Source organism: Rana temporaria, chromosome 12 (genome assembly GCF_905171775.1).
Source record: "Rana temporaria chromosome 12, aRanTem1.1, whole genome shotgun sequence".
Lineage (NCBI taxonomy): Eukaryota > Metazoa > Chordata > Amphibia > Anura > Ranidae > Rana > Rana temporaria.
In genome coordinates this window covers 55,921,302-55,945,893 of record NC_053500.1, presented here as the reverse complement: position 1 = coordinate 55,945,893, position 24,592 = coordinate 55,921,302, and the positions used below count along the sequence as shown (strand labels likewise).

The 24,592-nt window shown below is 47.7% G+C and overlaps 1 protein-coding gene across 4 annotated transcripts in view; it reads left to right on the top strand.

The window, feature by feature from the left end:
- CFAP97D1 (CFAP97 domain containing 1) overlaps positions 1–24,592 on the top strand; it is a 229,961-nt gene that overhangs the window by 183,245 nt on the left and 22,124 nt on the right. For 2 of the 4 annotated variants that reach the window (XM_040331562.1, XM_040331564.1), the window contains one exon: positions 7,198–7,611. The exons of the other annotated variants lie outside the window; for them this stretch is intronic. In XM_040331562.1, the coding sequence (XP_040187496.1) occupies positions 7,198–7,205 (8 nt within the window). In that variant the 3' untranslated portion in view covers positions 7,206–7,611. Of the gene's footprint in view, positions 1–7,197; positions 7,612–24,592 lie in introns of those variants that run through there. 4 annotated transcript variants of the gene reach the window in all.

The window sequence follows — 24,592 nt, the reverse complement described above, 5'->3', positions numbered from 1 at the left end:
TTGTTTTATTTGGTACCCCCTTTAACAGCTGTCACAGTTTCTCACGGGAACGCCGCGCTCTGCAGCGCCCCGCCGCTGTACCCGTGTTTTTCCTCCCCCTCTCTTTCCTCCCTCACCTCCTCTGCAGACGCCATCTTAGCGTCTCCCTCTCCCCTCACGAGGGCCTTCGCGCGCGCTTAAGGGGGCGGATCCTCGCTCACTTCAGCCTATCCTCAGAGACGCTCCTCGTCTCCCAATCGCGGCGCGTGCGGGACGCGGGGGGCGGACCTCTCGCCCGCCCTGTCCATCTCGGCTCTTAGCCAATAGGAACTCCAGGGGCCGTAGTCTCGCGAGACTTCGCCCCTGGAGTGAAATTTCTTCAGGCTCTCCTCCCACCGCAAGCCAGTCAGCGCCTGTGGTCGGAGGTAGGAGCCTGGGTTAGTGAGTCAGTGAGTTTTCCTTTGGTTAGTCAGCTAGTGATATTCTGGGAATTTATTCCCCAGTGGCAATATATAACACTGGTTAGCAATTGTCTTGGTGAGCCCTGTGTATCCCCATAGTGATTACTGTACTGTCTGGGTGTTTGTTGTAAGCACAGCATGGCAGAAGAAAGCTCTCTCCCCGCCCTTGCTGAAGAGCTGACGCTGGAACCAGCGCAACTTTTAAGTGCTGCTCAACTCCAAGAGCTTATTAATAAATCTATACACACGGCACTGGCTGCAGCTGCCACCTCCTCCGGAGCACACCAAGCTCTGTGCCAATACCACAAGACAGTGAACCGTCCGTAAAAAAAGGGTAAATCCTCTCAAAAGAGGAAACATACGGGGACGGCCTATGACTCCCCGGCAGGGGAAGTAAAGAATATGCTTAGAGAAGCTCCCCACACGGACTGCCACCCCACGCATCCTTCAGACCCCTTTCAACCCCTGGGCCTCAGGGAGTCATCTAAGAGGCATGGATCCGCCAAACAGACCAAACCAGACTCGTACGTGGTCGAGTCAGACGAGGACTCGTCCGCTGAGTCGGATGGGTCTGAGGTCCCAGAGTCTGAGTACGATGAAGAAGAGGATGCGGGGGCACTGGCGCTCCTACAGGACGCCAACCCTGACAATCAGGGCAAAGATATAGTGGATGCCCTGGGCGAACCATTGTTCAACCCAGACGCCATTTCCCATCCCCGCTCTGGGGATTGGTCCCCTTTACCCCACGTGTCACAGTACATTGAACTTCGGGCACGTAGACCCCTGGAGAGGTCCAACCGCAATAAGCTACGGGCGGAATGTCCTCGCCCCCATATTCCCATGAAGGCGGTCATGACGCCAGAGATAGATCCCATTCTATCAAAGTATTTGCTAAAAACGGGGAAGTTTCCCAAAAAGGGGATAGACCGATCTTTCAAGGCCATACAAGATCGAATACTGGATCTCTTTGGACCACTGACAAAGATCCTAAATCTGGCAGAACAAGCTGCGACTACTGGCCAGACGGTCGATCTAACCCAATTACGTGGGTGGGCCCAAAGGGCCATATGTCTGACGGGCAGCGCCAATACCGCCTGCTCCGTCGAACGCAGACGCTCAATCCTGATGCGGCTCGATCCGCAACTGGCCCACCTAGCGGAAACCGAGCCAAGCCCCACAGCTGAGGGCATGTTATTTGGTGAATCCTTAGTAAAGGACATCAATAAATTCGTTGGACTGTTTAACAGCCTTGACAAGGCGCAAACATCTCTCAAAAGAGCAGGGAATAATAGAGTTTTTCCCCGGGCCGGCAGAAGTAGGGGCCGTTCTGCCGGCCGCAATAGCAACGGCAGACCATTTCAGAGAACAGCTGCCCAACCTCACTACGCTCAGGCTCCCACTCCATACACCACCATGGCACAACCAGCACCTTTTTTCCCGCGACGTGGTAGACCCTGGAGAGGACGCGGTCACAGAGGATACCCTCGTTCCCGCCCATATTCCGGTGAGTACCACATGCATTCCGATGCCCCTCAACATGGGGGGCCGCTTAATGTTTTTTACCCACGCTTGGTCTGCGATTACGGCAGATACATGGATACTAAATACAGTTGCAGGGTTCCAGATAGATCTTTTGTCCCCACCAAATCTGGGGGTAATACCACCCCCTATCCGGTCTGCGGAACAAAACGTGACTCTGATAGACAACGAACTCCGGGAACTGATATCCAAACATGCGGTGATCGAAGTCGACCCTTCTTCCCCGGGGTTTATCAGCAACCTCTTCTTAGTCAAGAAGAAGGGGGGAGGTTATCGTCCGGTCATAAACCTTCGGAACTTGAACCAGCATGTCGCCTATCGACATTTCAAGATGGAGGGCATCCACTGCCTCCGAGATCTCCTCCAACCAGGAGACTGGTTGGTGAAAGTAGACCTAAAGGACGCCTACCTCACCGTCCCCATGCATCGGGAATCCCAACACCTACTCCGCTTCATGTGTTGGGGACGCACTTGGCAATTTACGTGCCTTCCGTTCGGTCTGTCATCCGCCCCATGGTGTTTCACGAAAATCTTGAAACCAGTCGTGGCATCACTGAGGAGCAGAGGAGTGCGTCTGATCGTTTATCTAGATGACATCCTCATAATAGCTTACTCCAAGAATCAAGCGTATCGCCACATGACTTGGACGATCAACCTACAGTAGGTGCATGCGATATTGTGTCAATCTCGCTCCCTTTATCGGCGAGATTGAGCACCTACGAGCCCCATCGCAGGAGCCAGCGCCGAGCTGGCTTGCCGCGATAGAGACAAAGCCGTCATAGAAGCGACGGGTGATCCGACTTGGATTCCCGCCAATTCTACACGTGTGCGGCGTTTGTTATGAATCCTGAGGGGGAAGTCCAGGAAAGGAGTGGGGACGAGCGAGCGCCCCCCCCTCCTGAGCCGTACCAGGCTGCATGCCCTCAACATGGGGGGGTTGGGTGCTCTGGCGCAGGGGGGCGCACTGCGGGGCCCCCCCACCCCAGAGCACCCTGTCCCCATGTTGATGAGGACAGGGCCCCTTCCCGACAACCCTGGCCGTTGGTTGTCGGGGTATGCGGGCGGGAGGCTTATCGGAATCTGGGAGCCCCCTTTAATAAGGGGGCCCCCAGATACCGGCCCCCCACCCTAAGTGAATGGATATGGGGTACATCGTACCCCTACCCATTCACCTGGAGGAAAAATGTTAAAGTCAATAAACACAACACAAGAGTTTTTAAAATAATTTATTAGTCTGCTCCGGAGGCCGCCCCCTGTCTTCTTTAGCTCTGTTTACCAGGGGGGGGCTTCCTCTTTGACATCTTCGGGTGGGGGCCGCTCTTAGCCGCCGTCCGGTTCTCTTCCACCGCCAGGGGGGTCGCTTTTATAAAAGCGCCCACTCCTCGGCGGGTTTCCTCCGACGTCTTCGGCGGGGGGTGGTGTGCTTCTTCTTCCGCTATCCGGGGGGGTCTTCTTCGGCTATCCGGGGGGTCTTCTTCACTCTCCGGGGGTCTTCTGCTATGTTCGCCGCTCTCCGCTGTTGACTCGGTGCACCCCGGTTCTTCCTCCAGCTGTCCCGTGCCTTCTCCTTCAGCGCTGAACGTCTATCTTCTTCTTCCGTGCTGTGACATATTCTTCTTCTTCCACGTGGGTAGGTATCACATGGGTAGGTACAGAGCATGATGGGACTGTGAGGCCTATATAGGTCCAATGCAAGCAGCGCACCCGTCATTTCAGCGAGAAGAGCCGGCGTGTCAACATCTGGAGAAGAGAAGAAGATGACGTCACAGCCCGGAAGAAGAAGAATACGTCACAGCACGGAAGAAGAAGATAGACGTTCAGCGCTGAAGGAGAAGGCACCGGACAGCTGGAGGAAGAACCGGGGTGCGCCGAGTCAACAGCGGAGAGCGGCAAACATAGCAGAAGACCCCCGGAGAGTGAAGTAGACCCCCCGGATAGCCGAAGAAGACCCCCCCAGATAGCGGAAGAAGAAGCACACCACCCCCCGCCGAAGACGTCGGAGGAAACCCGCCGAGGAGTGGGCGCTTTTATAAAAGCGACCCCCCCCGGCGGTGGAAGAGAACCGGACGGCGGCGAAGAGCGGCCCCCACCCGAAGACGTCAAAGAAGAAGCCCCCCCCCTGGTAAACAGAGCTAAAGAAGACAGGGGGCGGCCTCCGGAGCAGACTAATAAATTATTTTAAAAACTCTTGTGTTGTGTTTATTGACTTTAACATTTTTCCTCCAGGTGAATGGGTAGGGGTACGATGTACCCCATATCCATTCACTTAGGGTGGGGGGCCGGTATCTGGGGGCCCCCTTATTAAAGGGGGCTCCCAGATTCCGATAAGCCTCCCGCCCGCATACCCCGATGAGGGAAGGGGCCCTTTCCTCATCAACATGGGGACAGGGTGCTCTGGGGTGGGGGGGCCCCGCAGTGCGCCCCCCTGCCCCAGAGCACCCAACCCCCCCATGTTGAGGGCATGCAGCCTGGTACGGCTCAGGAGGGGGGCGCTCGCTCGTCCCCACTCCTTTCCTGGCCAGCCGGGTAGCGTGCTTTGGATACGGGTCTGGTATGGATTGTAGGGGGACCCCCTACGCCGGTTTTTCGGCGTAGGGGGGGCTCTCCTTACAACCCATAACAGACCTAAGGGCCCGGTATGCTCCTGAGGGGGGAACCCATGCCGGATTTTTATTTAAAATCCGGCGGGGACTTCCCCCTCAGGATTCATAACAAACGCCGCACACGTGTAGAATTGGCGGGAATCCAAGTCGGATCCCCCGTCGCTTCTATGACGCGCTTGCTGGAGTGTGCTGTCACCATTCAAGCGAGTGCGAGATGTCGGCACCCTGTCGCCGAGAATCAGCGCGATGCTGTCGTGCTAAAAACACATTCTCGGCGGCAGGTACTGTACTACAAAGTCTAGGCTTCCTGATCAATCAGGAAAAGTCGGTTCTCATCCCGGCTCAAGAGATGGAATTCCTAGGCTTCTTGGTAGACACCAATCTAGCTGTCCTTCGCCTACCCAGTGCGAAATTGGCCCTGATCCGCAAGGAGATCAGGGCGGTACTCCGCAAAGGGTACTTATCTCTACGCGTACTAGCCCGCCTGGTAGGCCTACTGGTGGCATCCATTCAAGCCATATTTCCGGCCCCCCTTCATTACAGGGCCCTCCAGAGACTAAAAATCCTGCATTTACGACAGGGTCTCCGCTACGCAGACGAGGTGCCTCTCTCTTCGGAGGCCCGAGTCGAACTACAATGGTGGCTCCGACATGCCGTCGAGTGGAACGGCAGGACGATCTTCAACTCACGTCCGGACGTTATCATAGAGTCGGACGCGAGCCGCCGAGGCTGGGGAGCTCGCTTAGGAGAGACCACAACGGGAGGGACCTGGTCCAGAGAAGAGTCCTTCTTGCACATCAACGCACTGGAACTCTCAGCGGCACTATTCGCTATTCAGAGTTTCCTAGCGGAGAAGTCCAATTGTTGCGTTTTATTACGAATGGACAATATTGCGGCGGTGCAATACATCAACCGCTTAGGAGGCACCAGATCCAAGATCCTGGCGGACATTACTACGGGGATTTGGCACTACTGTCTGTCTCGCGACATCATCCCTATAGCGGAGTACATTCCGGGTACTTCCAACACTGTTGCAGATTGGAATTCCCGTTACCTTATCGACTCCAGCGATTGGCGTTTGGACCGATCAGTCTTCGCCCAACTGAACCTACTTTGGGGTCCCTTGGGCATAGACCTATTCGCCTCTTGTCTCAATCACCAGCTGCCCCGCTTTTTCAGCTGGAGACCAGACCCAGGGTCCTCGGCGGTGGACGCTTTCCGCCACTCTTGGACGGGGGAAACACATTATGCGTTTCCCCCATTCTCGATGATCCCCCAGGTTCTACTGCAGATTACGAACTAGAGGGCGACGGTGGTGCTGATCACCCCATGGTGGCCAACACAACCATGGTTTCCTCTCCTACTGGAATTGGTCGTGGACCATCCCAGACTTCTGCCTCAGTCTCCGCACATCCTCTCCCATCCGACCAAGGGCATTCACCCCCTGGTAGAGGAGGGCACGCTGACACTCCTGGCATGGTTGGTCTCGGGGTAGCGGACTCTCACGATGGCCTTTCAAACTCGGCTAGAGATCTCCTCACCGTGGCCTGGGCCCCCGGGACTCGATCGGCATATCGATCAGCCTGGAAGCTCTGGGTACGTTGGTGTGACCAACGGCAGGCTGATCCCGTACGTGCCCCTGTGAACGTCATAGCGAATTTCCTAGCAGATTCTTTCAGTTCTGGCAAGTCCTACAGTTCCATTAATATTTACAGATCAGCCATATCAGCCTACCACTACCCCGTGGATTCTCTGCCAATCGGGAAGCACCCCCTGATATGCAGATTGTTACGAGGCATCAGGTTCAAACGACCTCCTCGCCCTAAATACCAATCCACCTGGGATGTTTCCAGGGTCCTCGACATGTTCTCAGGCTGGGAGGACAACGATACTCTGCCTCTCAAACTGCTGTCGTTTAAACTTACGGTACTTCTGTGCCTAATCTCCATCAAACGCGTCTCAGACGTTAGGGCCTTGGACATTTCCAGACGTCAGTTTTCACCTCAAGGGGTAAAGTTCTCAGTAAACAGGCCTACAATCGGTGTTTTACCCCTATTTTCCTGCACACCCACGACTCTGCGTGGTTAGATGCCTACAGGCCTACGAGGCGCGCACTCATGACCTGCGACCCCCGGGTTTTTCTCAACTTCTAATATCCTACGTACGACCTCACCACCCGGTCACCCCTGCCACTCTGGCACGTTGGGTTAGATCAACCATGGCAATGGCGGGTATAGACGTCACCCTATTTGAAGCACATTCCTCCAGAGGGGCTATGGCTACCAAGGTGGTTGCGACTGGAGGCTCTCTTTCTGACCTACTAATGGCGGCCGACTGGTCTTCTGAGACCGTCTTTCGCCTCTTCTATTTCAGGCCGGAGGAACATGTCGCCATGTCTGTCTTATGATGATCGGATCTCTGAATATCTTGTTTGATTTCAATGATGGTATAAATATTGTGTTAAGCTTTGAACTTGCATAAGATATGAGCCTCCTGTCTGATGTATAATTCGAGATTTTCCTAGCTTGTGAAGGAAAATATTGATTATATGAAGACAGGAGGCGAGTATCTTCCCTCCCTTCCCAACCCTCTCATGATCTTACGTTTTATTTCAGGCTATTGATACCATTCAGGATCAGAATATACAAGCGACCTACTGATCGGGTGATGTTCCCCATTTCTAGCTGACCAGTTGGTCAATTTGCTCAGTTGGTTAACCCCGTTGGGACCCGTTGATGTTACCACAGAAGTCTTCAGACACGAAGTCGTGGGGCCGGCTGGCCGAAGAGTCGTCAGGTGAAGACATGGTTCAAGTAAGGATCCTGATAATGACACCTCAAGATTCGCATAAAGAAAGAGGAAGAACCAAGAGAGAGCAGTCCATATATAGAGACTAGGGTGGGAGTGGCTAAGGCCCAAGGACTGCTGGGATATGTAGTTTATACAGTTTTTTCTTTTGTTTTACTTACGTTAAAGGTGATTTTACACTATCTGCTATGAGCATTAATAAAAGAAAGATTAATGCATAAGATACTCGCCTCCTGTCTTCATATAATCAATATTTTCCGTCACAAGCTAGGAAAATCTCGAATTACGAGCATAATCCATTCCAGGAGAATGCTTGTAATCCAAAGCACTCTCAAATGTTTCCCCATAGAAGTCAATAGAAACTAAAATAATTTGTTCCACATTGACTTCTATGGCATGCAATACCGGATGTGGCCAGAGGTGGGGGGGGGGGGGCACCGTAGAGACTCGGAAATACTCTGAGACAATTTGGTTGCATTTGGAAACCCTCGGAAAGGCACGGAAACACTTGGGAACTGAGAATTTCCTAATGTGTTTGCGAGTATATCCGAGTGTTTCCGAGTATTTCTGAAAGGCTCTGGCGCCCCCTCACCTCTGGCCAAATGCGGTACTGCACACCGCAAAGGTTTGAATCCTGCTCGTATTGCGAGACAACACTCGCAAACCGAGTCAGGATTTTAAAAAGAAAAAAATTCTCGTATTGTGAACCGCTCATTAACCGCGTTACTGGCAATCCGAGGTTACACTGTACCTGCTATAAGGAAAAAGCTTTCTATGAAAACATATCTCATTCTGCACTTGATATCATTAGATAAATCTTGACAAAGGCTCTCACTCCCTGCTCATTGTAATGAATGGGTTTTGCAATTCATCAACAAGCCAATTTATTGAGCTCAGAACATGGTAAATCATCACCAAGTCCTCATTTTACCTTCTCAAAGTATTTTCAGTTTAGTTATTTATGATACATCTAATTGATGGAGAAGTCAATTTATATATATATAAAAAAAAAAAAAAAGATTTATTCTAAACAAAGTCCACTGAATATATCGTAAGAAAGGGAAAAAAAAGAAGGATAAAAAGATCATGTTGTAGTTTTAATTGCAGTGCTAAAATTTTATAAATACTTAATAAAATTAAGGGCTGTTTCACACCACATGCAGTCTAGTGCATTTTTTCTGCATTAAAAACGCATAGATAGTAGGTTATATGGTCTCCAATGGCAAAGTTCACACTGGTGTGGTCAGTTCCAGTGCATTCCAGTTCCAGAAAAAATAAAGTAGAACATGCTGCATTTTTTCTGCACTGAACTGCACTGGAATGCGTCAAAACGCACAAAATAATGCGCCAGAATGCACATGTCCTTATTTACAGTTAAGGAAAAAAAGAGGGGGAAAAATGACTGTCAGGGAAGGAGTTAACACTAGGGGGCGATCAAGGGGTTAATATGTTCCCTAGGGAGCCTTACTGGTCATAGCGGAGGGGGCCTGGAAGATCGACAGGGTCCGGATGACCCGTAACTCTGAGAAGGGAGCCGCAGCAGCGGCGACCATGGAATTCCAAGATGGCGCTGGGGCCTCGCAGCAGCCTAAGACAGCGCGCGGCGCTGAGAAGCATGCGGAGGGTGGCGGTAAGACTCCTAAAACGCACAAGCAACAGGGGAGGGAGCCCCCCAAAGATATGCTGTATTACACACAAAAGCTACAGGGGCCCACCAGCTCCCCTGCTTCGTCGCAACTGACATGGGCGCAGAGAGTGCAGGGTCAAAATGGCGACTCGGCTATGGACGACACGCTGCCTCTGGAGAGCTCATCTGACACCATGCAGGAATTATTCGGGGAATTACAGGAAGAGGCCCCGCAGCCCACGCTCGGTGAGATCCTCCGGGCAGTGCAGAAATGCACCACGTCGGTCACTGCCTCGGTGGATGGACTGAAAATGCAGTTTGGGGAGCTTACTGAGACTGTGTCCCTCATGCGCCATGACCTCCAGAAGATCAGGGAGAGGACCACGGCTGTGGAGGGCCGCGTCAGTGAGGTGGAGGATGCACTTCCACCCCTTACTAGGGACACCAGATCTGCCCTACAGCAGTCCGCGCAGGCCAACGCAAAGACAGACGACATTGAGAATCGCCTGCGCAGGAATAATGTCCGCATAGTGGGACTCCCTGAGAAGGTGGAAGGTAGGGACCCCACGGCCTTTGTAGAGACCTGGCTTCAAGACATCTTTGGCAAGGAGGCCTTTACTACACTGTTCGCGGTGGAGCGGGCGCACCGCACGCCTCCCAGGCCCCTTCCACCAGGCAGCCCCCCCAGATCCATGTTGGCCAGACTCCTTAATTATCGGGATAGGGAGATAATCCTGCGGCTGGCCAGGGAAAGGGGTTCGGTGCACTACAACGGAGCCAGGATCTCGTTCTACCCGGACTTTTCGGCTGAGGTGCAGCGCAAGAGAGCCAAATTTGCGGAGGTCAAAAAGCGGTTGCAGAAAATACAAGTCACATATGCCATGCTATTTCCAGCGAAGCTCCGGGTCACGGTGAGGGGTCAAGCCACCTTCTTTGAAACCGCCGCGGAGGCCGCGCAGTGGCTGGATCATAATGAGCAAGGTATGAGGGGACGCCGAGAGGACGACAGAGGAGATTGAGGCCCCGCACTCGCCCCCACAGGTTACAAGTTTTCGCCGCAGACAAGATAAGTTGCTACCTTTTGAACGGGATATTGCTTTTTTTTTATTTTATTAGCGTCTACTCAGAGCTTCGGCAGCTGTGAATATACCCCCCCTGGACTCTATGCTACAGTGGGGGGCATGCACCTGCATACTGTTTGGTGCCCTTACTTCACCCCGGCTGGGGAATTGTTTGTTTTTGTGCCCGGTTGGCACACATTGTTTGCTGGGTTTACATATTAGATGGCCACAGAGGAGGCATACTTCCGCCCCGGCTGGGGCTGAGACGTGGTCACAGTTACTTGAATTTTTCTTTTTCACGGTTTTTGCTCAAACGCTCGCAGGTATACACCACTTTTTGTTCGCTTACTGGCTGGACTTTTGGCCTCGGGCCTTAGCCAACACTTACCACTTGACTCCGCCATGGCCACCACCCCGGTAGTGACTTGGAATGTCCGAGGTGTACATGACCCGCTAAAACGCACTATGATTCGCTCGGGCCTGAAGAAATTCCTTCCTGGCATTGTGGGCCTACAGGAGACTCACCTCACGAAGGACACGGTAGGGTGTCTGGGATTTTCCTGGGTGGGCAAGGCTTACCACTCCACTCATACCTCTTACTCTCGGGGGGTGAGTGTGCTGATACATAGCTCCTTGGCCTACCAGGAAATTGATGCAGCCATAGACACCCTAGGCAGATATGTTTTTTTGTACTGCAAGATATTTACAGTTACCATGGTGCTAGCCTTTGTGTATATCCCCCCTCCTTTCTCTCGAGAGATATTGCAGCTGTTTTTGGCATACCTGGGCAACAAGCCTGATGTTCCTGTTTTGGTAATGGGGGATTTTAATGCATGTATTGATCCTAGGATAGACAGACACCCCCCAACCCAGGTGCCTCGGGGAAGCAGGGGAACTATACTGAGCAGACTGTTGGGGGAGGTAGGGTGGCTAGACATTTGGAGAGCTCGATACCCCATGGTCAAACAATTTTCTTGCTTCTCTAAGTCTCATGGGTCCCTGTCCCGTATAGATTTGTGTGTGGGGTCCCCTCAGGTTCTCCATATGATCCCTAAGGTGGAGTACTTCCCAAGGGGGGTCTCCGACCATTCCCCACTGGTGGCCCACCTGATTACCCGCCCGATCTCCTCACTGCCCAGGGCCCCGTGGAAACTAAACGCCTTCTGGCTGAAGCTGTTTACCTCCCATGATCAGATTACACGCAGAATGGAACAGTATTTTGAGGAAAATTGGGGAGGGGAGGATCGAGCCATGAGTTGGGATGCCCTTGAGGGGAACATTTATTGAGGAAATTGCAGGCATCAAGCACAACTCGTCCGATCTTTTAGATCGGGTCGAGGACCAGGTGAGGCAGCTGGAGCTAGCATATGTCTTGGACCCATCGGAGCCCGCGAGGGAGGCGTGGACGTCGGGCCAGGATTCCCTGGACCGGCTGAGATCCTCCGCCGCGGAGCGAAAGCGCTTCTTTACCCAGCAGGCCTACTATGAAGAGGGGGAGAAGACGGGTCGTTTGTTGGCCAGAATTGCCAGGTCTCAGCAGGCGTCTCCTGCCATAGGAGCGATTCGCGACACGCAGGGACGGCTGGTGAACGAACCTGAGTTGATTCTGGAGGAGCTAGCTAATTTCTATTCGGAACTGTACAAGGTGCGAGATGATTTTACAGACGCAGAGCTGCAGTGTTATATTGATGCGGTTGCCCTCCCGGTTTTGAGCAGCACGGCGCAGGCTGAGCTGGAGAAGCCGCTAACCCTGGAGGAACTCCGGGAGGCGGCTTCATCCTTTCCTAACTGCAAGGCCCCGGGCGACGACGGTATACCCATTGAAGTGTATGCTCAGTATGGGGGGACATTGCTGCCCAAGTTGCTCGAGGTGTTCAACTCTTCGTTTGACACGGGTGACCTGCCTACATCCATGACAAGGGCGAACATTGTTCTGCTGCTGAAGGCTGGCAAGGATCCATTGGATCCTGGGTCATACCGGCCTATTTCCCTCTTACAGAGCGACGTCAAAATACTTGCGAAGATACTGGCTATACGGGTGAATAAAATTATCCTAACCATTATACACTCCGACCAAGCGGGCTTTATGCCGCGTAAATCCACCGCGACGAATCTCCGTCGGTTATATTTAAATATGCAGACCCCCTCGGATTCCGTTGGCCGCAGGGCACTGTTGTCGTTAGATGCTAATAAAGCCTTCGACAGTGTCGGCTGGCGGTACCTGTGGGCGGTGCTGTCCAAATTCGGATTCGGTCCCAGATTCCTGAGGTGGGTACGACTTTTGTATGCTGCGCCCAAGGCGGCCATACGAATGGCGGATAGGATGTCCCATGCTTTTGCTCTGAGCAGGGGGACCAGGCAGGGCTGTCCCCTGTCCCCCCTGCTCTTTGCCCTGGCTATTGAGCCTTTGGCGGCCCTGGTGAGGGAGTGCGGGGCGGTCCGCGGGTTCAGATATGGTGACATGCACGAAAAGATCATGTTGTATGCGGACGACATGCTCCTCTTTTTGGAGGATGCAGAGGACTCCCTTCAGCAGGTGATGGCCATAATCACTGACTTTGGTCGCTTTTCAGGCCTCACCATTAACTGGACAAAGTCAGCCCTGATGTTCCTGGATGGGGAGCCGACGCACGGGAGCAGTCTGCCGTGCCCGGTCCCCATAGTGACGTCCTTTAAGTATCTGGGGGTCTGGGTGTCCCCCTTGATAACCGATTACTGTAAGCTCAATGTGTACCCCTTATTGTCCAGATTTAGGGATAAAATTCAGATATGGAACAGACTGAAGATGTCACTGGCGGGTAAAACCAACCTTATCAAAATGATACTAATGCCGCAACTGCTATACTTCCTCCATAACGCGCCCATTGTTATCACCCTTAAAATATTTCGTGTAGTTAACTCTCTCTTTCGACAGCTGTTGTGGCACACTAAACCCCCTAGGATAAAGCTAGAACAGCTCCAGCGCCCAAAGGAGGGGGGGGGGGGCCTGGCTTTGCCCAATCCATGGTTGTATTACTTGGCGGCACAGCTGCAGCACCTAATAGGGGTCATGGAACCTCTGCCCACGACCTCCTCGGCTAGGCTTATGCTGCGGGGATCTGGGGCAGCCTCGATCCCTGAGGGGTTGGAGGCCCGCAGGTTTCAAAGGTCCAACAAACGTATGCCCACCTATGCTCTCGTCCAGAAGGTGTGGAATAAGGTCAGGCAGCTTCAAGATGTGTTGGGGTTCACCGAGTTTAGTCCCATTTGGGAGAATGACACATATGAGGAACTGGCCAAGCTTGACCAGGGCCACAGATGGAGATCCGTGGGGATTACGCATCTTAGGCATATCTTTCGGAGGGGGGCTCTGTTGTCCTTTAGCGAGCTGAGGTCCAGATTTAACTTGCCACCCAACATGCAGTTTTACTATATGCAATTGCAGCACGCAGTGCAGGCTCAGGGGACAGCTGTAGAGTGGGTTCAGTCCCCCACACCCGTTTTCCGAATGTTGAGCTCCGCGCAGGATACCAGGGGCATGATATCGCAATGCTACGGCATGCTTTTGGCGTCATTCCTTGAGGGGTACCCTATGAAGGTGGCGGAACAGTGGGAGACAGACTTGGGGCCCCTGGAGGGTGAGGTATGGGAGGAGGCGCTGCAGGCCGTTAATACCTGTTCACTAAATGTATCACAGAAAGTCTCCCAGCTCTACATACTGTTAAGGGTGCACTTCACCCCGGTCAAACTTTTTAGAATGGGCAGATCTCTTGATCCGCTGTGTGGACGCTGTAGGGCGGCCCAAGGGGATCTGATACACTTGCTCTGGCGGTGCCCCAAGTTACACAGATACTGGGCTGAGGTTCTGGCTACGCTGAATTCGGTGTTCCAGACCAACGTCCCTCTGGAGCCGCTTCACTGCATACTAGGTGTCCTGGAGGGGGTGATAGAGGAGGAAGGCACCAGGGCGGCATTCGCTAGAGCTCTATTTCAGGCAAGGAAGCTCATTCTCATACATTGGAAATCAAGGGAGGCGCCTTTGCTAAAGACCTGGGTCCAGCATATGGGTAAGACACTGTTGATGGAGAAATTTATCTATCAGCATAGAGGTAATGCAGGGAAATTCCTTAAACTTTGGGATCCCTGGCTTGCGATACCTGGCCTAAGCCCTTTGGAATTGGTTCAAACTAGGCTACTTGGTGGGGTTTAGTGGCATAGGACGTGTGAGCACTGTTGTGTAATAAAGTCTATGATGTATAACCAGCAATTCTGTTGTAATAGACTAGAAAGCAATGATGCAAGATGTCATTCTGTTTATTGTATTCCTGTAACAGTACGTTTTATGAGCAATAAAAACCTTTTGATTAAAAAAAAAAATATGTTCCCTAGGGAGTGATTCTAACTGTAGGGGGAGGGGGAAAAGGGAGTAATTATAAACTGAAAAAACCTCAATAGGAGTGGGATTTTTAAGGCAACAAATATAAAGCAACAAAATTCATAAAAAGGTATACATTTATTACAATACATAAATGTGCTAGAAAAACAATATCAATAATGAAATGAGGATCATTATAAAAACAGTTCAGATGATACTGTCCGTCACCGCATGCCCAAGCTTAGCGAGCTGTAGGCGTGCATGACAGATATTCCAAATTTCCATTTTCGGGGGAAAAGGGAGTAGCCGCTCCAGGTGGGAACCTAAATGAAAATCCACCGTGGCAGATATCTCATGTGCAGGCAATGCATTCAGCAAGGCAGGAACAAAAGGTGTTTCTGGACAGCCGCACTCTGAACAAATGGTAGCCTTTATTAAAATAAGGACAGAACTACAAGTCACAGCAACAAGATGAAATAAAGCCTTGGCAACTGACGCGTTTCGTACTGGAACTAGTGCTTAGTCATAGCTGAAGGGGGAGGGGACTCACAAGGGGAGGAGACCGATGTGTGTTCCTCTGTACTGGGAACACACATCGGTCTCCTCTCCTCTGACAGGACATAGATTTATGTGTTTACACACACAGATCCACAGTCCTGCTGTAATCGCGGGCAATTGCTGGTGCCCGGCGGACTTTGTGCCCCCCGGACATGCGCACTGTGTCCCGAGTGATGTGGCGGGCACGCGCCCCCTAGATGGCCGGGAAACCAAGGACGTCATATGACGTCTACCCGGAGGGATTGAAGGTTATTGCTGACGTCATTTTACAATGACTCGGTAATAAACCGGTTAAATAGTGTTCATGAAAAATCAAAAACATTCCACAAATAAAAGTGCATTAAATAAAGTCCATCAAAAGTTTCTCCAACTCGATAAAGTAATTTTAAAGTGTTTCAGTGAAGGAATGACACAAAAGACACCATTCACAAAAATGACCACGAAGGATGTGATCAGACCAATGGGAGAGATTTAGTGATGTTCACACTGGGGCGACTTGTCAGGCAACTTAGTCGCCTGACAATTCGAGCTACATTTAGTGCAATGGAATCATTCTAATCAGAGCGACTCAAGTCGCTCTGACTTAAAAAAAGGTTCCTTCCTGCACTACTTGGGGGCAACTTTGGATCTGTGAAAGTATAGAGACACCACCACCGATGAAGAGGAGGCTTACCAGATGGTGTTGACTTGGTAAGGTGTATACCACCCAAGTCAAAACAGGCTTATATAATCAGTCAGCAAGATGTATCCAGCTGGTCCAGAATCCGCATATCAGTCGGACCACAAATTTCAGTAAACACCAGGAAGTGAAAATACATGTAGTCTTGTTGGATCCAGAGATACGGTAACCACATAACATGCATAATGGGGAAAAAACTCACATAGTGTGATACCATACAAGGTAGTATTTATTAAAAAGATTAAAAAATGAACACTCACATTTGGAAGAACATCGTAGGCATATCACAAAGTGCAAGAGCGATGTGTGTGAATGGGTCCACCTGACGCGTTTCAACTAAACAGTCATCATCTATCTCTATCCTTTCACAGAGAGGGTCACATCCATGTGGGACTCTTCATTTCAACCTTGGAGTTTTTTCTACACTTCTGGACTGTTATTTGTGTGTGGTCACAATAGAGGACTGCATCATTCTGATTTACCGTATTTGTTACATATATTTAACAGATCACACTCAGTCACTTGGTGTCACTGAAATTAAGATTTCATATATATGTATGTTTGCAACATTTCATATCAGTTGTTAACTGACTTTATTACAAAAATAAGCGCTACACTTTTTCATATTCACCAGTTTTTGCTCTGTCTCAGCTATGTTGGCACCTACTTTTTGTGTTCACTTATCGCACAGCGCAGTATATCACATATATAATTATTTGCACAATATAACTGCAATGCATTTCGCATTTTCCCTCAAATTTTGGTGAAGCAGAATCAGCCTATCTTTAATAGTTTATAATAATAAATAATAATAATAGCTATAATAATAATAGTTAATAATTTAATTATAATAGAAAATACGAAAAAACTAACATATCCGAATGTACTCGATTTGTTAAAGTTGTAGGTTGAATCGTTTTTTGTTCTTTCGGATTTTTGTATTTTCCTGATTTTTCGGTCTGACAGATTTGAGTACTTTTGCATTTTCGTTCTTTCAGATTTTTGTTATTTTTGACACATCGTATGCATGTGTCAAAAGAGTCTTTCATTCATTCGATTGTTTCCGAATAAATGAATATGCCCAATTTTGTCCGAAAACAAATTTGTAACAAAACGAATTGCACATGCCCACAGATTATAGCAGCGTGGAGATCTCCAGGCAGGATTTATAATATCTGCAACTAACCCTAGTACAACATGGGTACTATTGGAAACAAGGTTCTCCATGTCAGCTTTTTTCAACCATGGCGTCTTAAGGTGTCCTTAGGGGTGCCTTGGCAAAAATATATAGAAATGGCCCAAAAATTGTATACAAGCTAGCAGGTGGATGAAGCCTGCCTATTAGTTACACAAAGCCACAGGTTTTCATTGTGCTCAGTTGCGAGTGAGTGCTGCAGGAGCATGCCCGCGGGTCGGGAGGACTCAATGTCCTCTGGCGGCCCGCAATTGCCTTGTACACAAGCAGAAGGGGGAGATGTCTATCTAAACAAGGCATTTCCTCATTCTGACAGGTGACATGATAGTGATCTACTGTTCCCAGTGGTTGGGAACAGTGATCGCTGTTATGTATTAAGCCCAGACCCCCCCACAGTTAGAAACACTCATAGGGAACACAGTTATTCCCTTTATTGCCCCCTAGTGTTAACCCCTTCCCTGCCAGTGACATTTATACAGTAATCAGTGGCTATTTTTAGATCTGATCGCTGTGTAAATGTCAATGGTTCCAAAAAAGTGTCAAACATATCCAATCTGTCAGCCGCAATGTCAAAGTCCCGAAAAAAAGCACAGATCCCCACCATTACTAGTAAAAAAATAATAATAATAATGAAAATGCCATAATTCTATCCCCTATTTTGTAGATGATATTATTTATGCGCAAACCAATCAATATACGCTTATTGCAATTTTTTTTTATTTTTTACCAAAAATATGTAGAAGAATACATATTGGCCTAAACTGATGATATATATATATTTTTCAAAATTGTGATTAAATACCACCAAAAGAAAGGTCTATTTGTGTGAAAAATTTGTTTGGGTACCACTTTGCACAATTGTCAGTTAAAGCGACGCAGTGGCATATTGCAAAAAATGCTCTGGTCATTAAGGGAGGTAAAACCTTTCAGGCTGAAGTGGTTAAGGCTTCAGTATTAATAGCAGGTATTTTTTTTTCTCAACTGGAATCTAAGGTAAAAGAACATTTTGCTAGCTGTGAAATAACATAGTCTTGGTAAGAAACAATAAACAGAAGCTTGATGATAAAAAAAGGTCAATGCTTTGTTGTATTTTGTATGCTACTCCCATAAGTACTTACAACCATACTGTCAAATGCAATCTGTAACTTCACAGGCTCACAGTCGTTTTATTCAGCAGGCTGGCTGGGTCACCTTTTTCTCTGGAGGAATTTTCTCTGGGGAAATTCTGATGTTCTGCACAGCAGCATAGCCTAAAGCATTTCATGTGGTTGTGATTCCCTAATGAGCTTTTCCAAGCTGTAGCAGTGGGCTGCAAATATTATTTCCTTAGATTGGTAATAATGGCTTTAATATAGGCAGTAATGTGTTTAGCTTCCTTGTCTGGACATATGTTATAGAATTTGCCCTGCAGCCTCTTATGACAAAAAGTCTGGTTTGCTGTACTGTATATCGATGGAAAGCCCTTAGGGATAGAAGTGTGTTCAAGAATTGGTCCTCATGATCACTGTGTGATGTGTTTTGTTTCACTATTTTCCATGTAGCTGCTAATGCTCATCTTATACTCTCAAAGCAAGAAATATTGGGCCCCCATCCATATGTTGTGTAGAATGCTGTTTAAAGCTAAACTGCAGGATCATAAACTTTCATAAAAATGCCTTATATGAATACAACCATTTTAAAGATAAATTCACCTTGTGGATTTTTTTTTTTATAAATGCACATTTTTTTAGCAGATAAAGCATTGCCCCAGTGATCAGCAGATTGCTGGTGCCATGCAGGTCTCCAGCATATCTGTCAGTGTATCTGTATTCCTGTACAGGTAAGCAGATACAATATTACAGGAAGCATGAATGAACTACCATGGTATGCCTCAGTGCCTTTATTTATACAGCTATTATGGTTATCAGCAGGGCTTTTTTTCAGTAGGAACGCGGGGGAACGCAGTTCCGGCACTTCCTGGACTGACTGTATGTAATGGCAAGGGGTGCTAGGGTATGCTGCAGGGTATTGATGTCACTGCTGGGTATCTATTGTTGCTGGGGTGGTCTATTGTTTCTGGTCGGGGACCCATTGTTGCTGGGGGGTCAGTTGTTGCTGAAAGAGATCTACTGTTGGGGGAAGGGTCTTTTGTTGATGGTAGCCAGAGAGTTCATTAATGCTGGCTGTGCGGATCTATTGATGCTGCATGGAGTCTATTGTTGCTGGTGAGGAAATTTTGTTGTGGGTGGGCCATTGTTGTTAGGGGGATATATTGTTGCTGGCTGCTAGGGATCTATTTTACTGCTTTTCTTGATATCATTACCAAATTCCATGCAAATTATTTAGCACCACAAAATTATATTTGGTCCTATATTGTAAAAAAGGACGGTACTGGGAGGTGGGTAGGGGCGGAGAAAAGGGGTGAATCGGAAAGGGGGAGTTCCAGCACCTATTGTCTTAGAAAAAAAGCCCTGGTTATCAGGATACGCTATTTGTTTTACTTGCAATATGGACATCTTATATGGCCTAGAGCGAATGGTCTCCATTCTGCTTTTCATTTTTGGTTAACTGACTTTTTGGTACTGAAAGCCTACTTTTGGTGGTTTTGTTGCAAAAGAAAATAAATTCGTAATTCATGGTGATCATAATAGCTGTCTGCTCCACAGATCTGGTACTTTATATATTGTTGTGGAAGTGGTCAAGGTGGAAACTGGTAGAAAGCCACTTTTAGGCAGGTGTGAACAATGCTTTCAGAAACATATGTTTCTTTTATTTTTATTAATGAAAATGAAAAGTAAATAAAGAGAAATACATATCAAATCAATATTTGGTGTGACCAACACCTTGCCTTCAAAACAGCATTAATTATTTTAGGTACACTTGCACACAGTTTTTGCAGGAGTTTGGCAGATAGGTTGTTGCAAACATCTTGGAGAACTATAAAAGGAATATGGGTAACTTCTGTGCAATATAATGTGAACACGTGTAAAAATGAAAAGAAAGGAGGTGCTGCTCAACACAGAAAATGTACCCACATAAGTAAACAAAATAGCAAAGATATTGTGTTGTGCTACCTCACCCAACTACTCCCTGTTGGGTTTCAAATAGTGAGTGAAATAAATCAGTAAAAAACAATATACAAATTATAATACCCCATATAAGGATCTCAAATAACGCTACAGCGGGGATCGAAAGTTTGAGCACCCCAGGTAAAAATTTGTATTAATGTGCATAACGAAGCCAAGGAAAGATGGAAAAATCTCCAAAAGGCATCAAATTACAGATTAGACATTCTTATAATATGTAAAAAAAAGTTAGATTTTATTTCCATCATTTACACTTTCAAGATGACAGAAAACTAAAAAATGGCGTCTGCAAACGTTTGGGCACCCTGCAGAGTTAATATCTTGTACTGCCCACTTTGGCAAGTATCACAGCTTGTAAACGCTTTTTGTAGCCAGCCAAGAGTCTTTCAATTCTTGTTTGAGGTATCTTTGCCCATTCTTCCTTACAAAAGTCTTCCAGTTCTTTGAGATTTCTGGGCTGTCTGTCACGCACTGCTCTTTTAAGGTCTATCCATAGATTTTCAATTATGTTGAGGTCAGGAGATTGTGAAGGCCATGGCAAAACCTTCAGTTTACGCCTCTTGATGTAATCCCCCGTGGATTTTGAGGTGAGTTTAGGATCATTATCCATTTGTAGAAGCCATCCTCTCTTTAACTTCAGCTTTTTCACAGATGGCATCAAGTTACCATCCAAAATTTCCTGATATTTTATTGAATCCATTTTTCCTTCTACTCGTGAAATGTTCCCTGTGCCACTGGCTGCAATACAACCCCAAAGCATGATTGATCCACCCCCATGCTTAACAGTTGGACAGAGGTTCTTTTCATAAAATACTGTGCCTTTTCTTCTCCAAACGTACCTTTGCTCATTCCGGCCAAAAAGTTCTATTTTAACCTCATCGGTCCACAGAACTTGTTTCCAAAATGCATCAGGCTTGTCTATATGTTAATTTTCAAAGTTCAAACGCTGATTTTTGTGGTGAGGACGTAGAAGAGGTTTTCTTCTGATGACTCTTACATAAAGACCATTTTTGTACAAGTATCTCTTTATAGTGGAATAGTGTACCACAACTCCAGTGTCTGCCAGATCTTTCTGAAGGGATCGTGCAGTCAAACGTGGGTTTTGAATTGCTTTTCTCACAATCCTGCGAGCTGTTCTGTCTGATATTTTTTTTGGTCTTCCAGATCTTGCTTTAACTTCCACTGTTCCTGATGACTGCCATTTCTTAATTACATTCCGAACAGAGGATATTGACATCTGAAAACGCTTTGCTATCTTCTCCAGCTTTGTGAGCGTCAACTATTTTCACTTTCAGTTTTCTAGACAACTGCTTAGAAGAACCCATGGTGCTGATTGTTGGGGCAAGGTCAGATGAGTCTGGGCATTTAAAACCTTTGAGATTGACATCACCTGGTCTTCCCAGACGATGATTGAGAACAATCCATGACACTGGCAGGTCTCAGCTTTGCAAAGGGGGCAGTGCATGCTATAAAATCTGCAGGGTGCCAAAACTTTTGCAAACGCCATTTTCTTGTTTTTTGTCATTTTGAAAGTGTAAATGATGGAAATAAAATCTAACTTTTTTTGACATATTATAAAAATGTCTAATCTGTAATTTCCCATCTTTCCTTGGCTTCATTATGCACATTAATACACATTTTTACCTGGGGTGCCCAAACTTTCGATCCCCACTGTGCTAAAAAAGAGCAATCTGATAGACATAAGTCCATATAATATTAACAGTTAATACAGGTGATAAGCTTGATATGGTGATTCATTTTCATCTTAATTCCATTCAATTAGTGCTCTCTTCTATATGCTTAATACAAGTGTCTAGGTATCCAATGGTGACAGTCCACATAAAGAATACAGCGGTGCACACCACAGTGCCCTCCACCGGTCATCCTATGCGCTCACCTTCAAGGAAGACCCACAGATGGGTCCGATCATGCCTTCCCCTTAGGGTTATAAATTCATTAATCTGCCGTTCCTCTGTTTGTATAAGGGCTCCTAACCCCTTAAATGGCATTCCTCATAGATAGGTATCATAAGCACAAGAAGAGAACTGACAAAGTGTTTACCGTATTAAAACTATCTTTAATAAAACAACAGTATAAGGGCTCTTTCACACGGAGCGGACTGTTTCCGTGTCCGCTCCGTGTGTCTCCGTCGGCTCAGCGGGGATCCCCGCTCAGCTGTCGGCGGATAGGGCGGTCCCCGCACAGTGCAGGGACCGCCCTGTCTCTGCTCCGCTGTCCCCTATGGGGAACCTGATGCAGACGGACCGTCTGTCCGTCTGCATCAGTTCCGCTCCGCCGAACGGAAGAAAAATAGGGTTTCTTCCGTTCGGAAACGTGGATCCCGACTGACGCGGACGCTAGCGGATGCTCCATCCGCTAACGGACGCGTTCCCATAGGGATTCATTACAAGTCCGTTAACGGACTTGTAATGAGTGGACGAACGGTCCGCTAGTGTGAAAGGACCCTAAAACACACATTTACAGATACACTATTTCTGGTGCACACAGGTAAATCGCTTGTGTAGTTGGGCTAAAAAGCCCATGGATCACTGAAACATCCGCAGATCCTCAGCCCTGTGTTCGCAGTGGCTCGCTTTCTGCTTCCTGATCGTAAGCAATGATGTCATAGGCTTTGCCAGAGCTGGAGCTTCTCTACCATGCTTCGCTGTTGCCTGCAGACACTAATTATTGCACCTCTCTCCAGCCCTTTGGTGAACAAAGTGCCTCCTTCTACAGCCAAATATTCTAAATGTTGACTAATAAGCCCAGAGCACCTGCTGCCATTTTTCTGCACCCCAGTTCCTAAGTTTTCATGATTGATTTGCTTAGTCTTGTTTCCATGTCAGAGGTATAACTTTTTAGGTGTAAATCATCCATGAACGACCACTTCTGGCCAGACTTCACCAGACAGTAGATGGGTGTACCTGGGTTCCCCTAGTTCCTATGTTGAGGGTACTACTGGACATCTTCCAATGTGGAAGGGAAACAAGCATGATGTGTTTTTTATCTGCTGCATTAAGTTTCCTTGGCTGCCCACTGTGTCTATGATCCTTATTGTTGTCCGTTTCTTTGGGTTTTGAAGATGTGCTGTTCAAGCTCTTTTGAAGAAGCACAGTCAGATTTACAATTTTTGCCTGGGAGAGACCTTGCTGATGAAGTATATTTAACATGTGTCTTGACTCTGTACTTAGTCTTGCCATGTGTCTTCCACAACCTCAACTTAGTAGCAGCATTTGTCTGTTCCTAACCCAGTTTTAAGCCTTTTACCTGTTTGTGTTTCAGTTAATGACTGTGTTTCAACCTACATATGAAATTGATGATCATGGCACCTGCTTTGTATTGATTAATCAAGTGTAAGAAGAATTGATGCTAGTTTGATGCCAAAGGGTAGTCACGCCAAATATTGATTTGATTTAGATTTTTCTTCTGTTTTCTCACATTGCATTTTGTAAATTGTGCACAATATTGTACCTTCAAATGAATCCCAGAAAACAGTGCAAACAATTACACATTAAAGGAGAAGTCCAGCCTGAGCTTGTTTGGCTGGGCTTCTCCTATGGATCATAGGAGTGCAAATTGTTTTGCACTCCTGTGACCCTGTAATGTCTTGGCTGTGTGTTGCTTTAGGTACACAACTTCACATCAAGTATAAACCGAATCTCAATGAAAGAAGCTCTGGTTTGCTGAACTGATGCAATCTTTACTGAGATATAATGAACAGGAATGTGTATGATAATATTTGTATGGTAAAACTGTGAAACAAACATAAAAAAAGACAAATATAAGCATGGCTATTCAAGCAACATACATAGCTAATACAAAGAATAGGGCTTAACTAACATGTGCTTTCTTACTACACACTGAAACACACATTATCTATCTGCAATGACTAGCATCTCTCTACACAAGCTGAACTAGCAAAACCCCTTTACTCACAGGCTTTGGTGTTCGACAGGTTTGCAGTCTGTATTAGCTTTAGGATGTCCTGTGGATCTGGTCACTACAGTAGTTAGAGCTGGACTGAACAGGATATGTCCCAACTAGCCCTAGACAGTACAGAGAAGACCCACCTCTAGGGTTCAAGAAAATGGAGGGTCTTAAAGAAACAGACCCTGCTGAGTGCCAAGCATGTATTATACATTGCGAAGGCAGCACACTCCCCTCCTGGCATACCTTTTGTTATGCCACTAACCTATGGACAGAAGTAAAACTACTTCAGAAATTGGCCTAGCATACACCTTGGGAATGCCCTGTCTAACAATTCTAACTTCAACCTTTCTAACTCTAGCATCACTACTAGGATCAGTCCCCACAATGAGTCCAATAGGCCATTCGTTCCTGTGGACCTGAGTGTCTTTTAATAAGACAATGTCTCCAACTTGTAAGTTGGGTTTGTCATCTTGCCATTTCTTGCTGGAGTGTGACCAGGTATTCCTGTCTCCACCTCTTCCAGAAAATGTCCGCAAGGCTTTGAACTTGTCTCCATTGCTTGGTATACAAGTCCTTGAGGTTAAAGTCTCCTGTGAGAGCTGTCACTGGTTCCATCTTCTGAGTCAGCAGCAGGTGTCAAGACTGACGGCATCTCCGGATCTGTAGACACTGGAACCAAAGGTCTGGCGTTCATAATGGCCACGACTTCAGCCATTAGTGTAGTCAAAGCTTC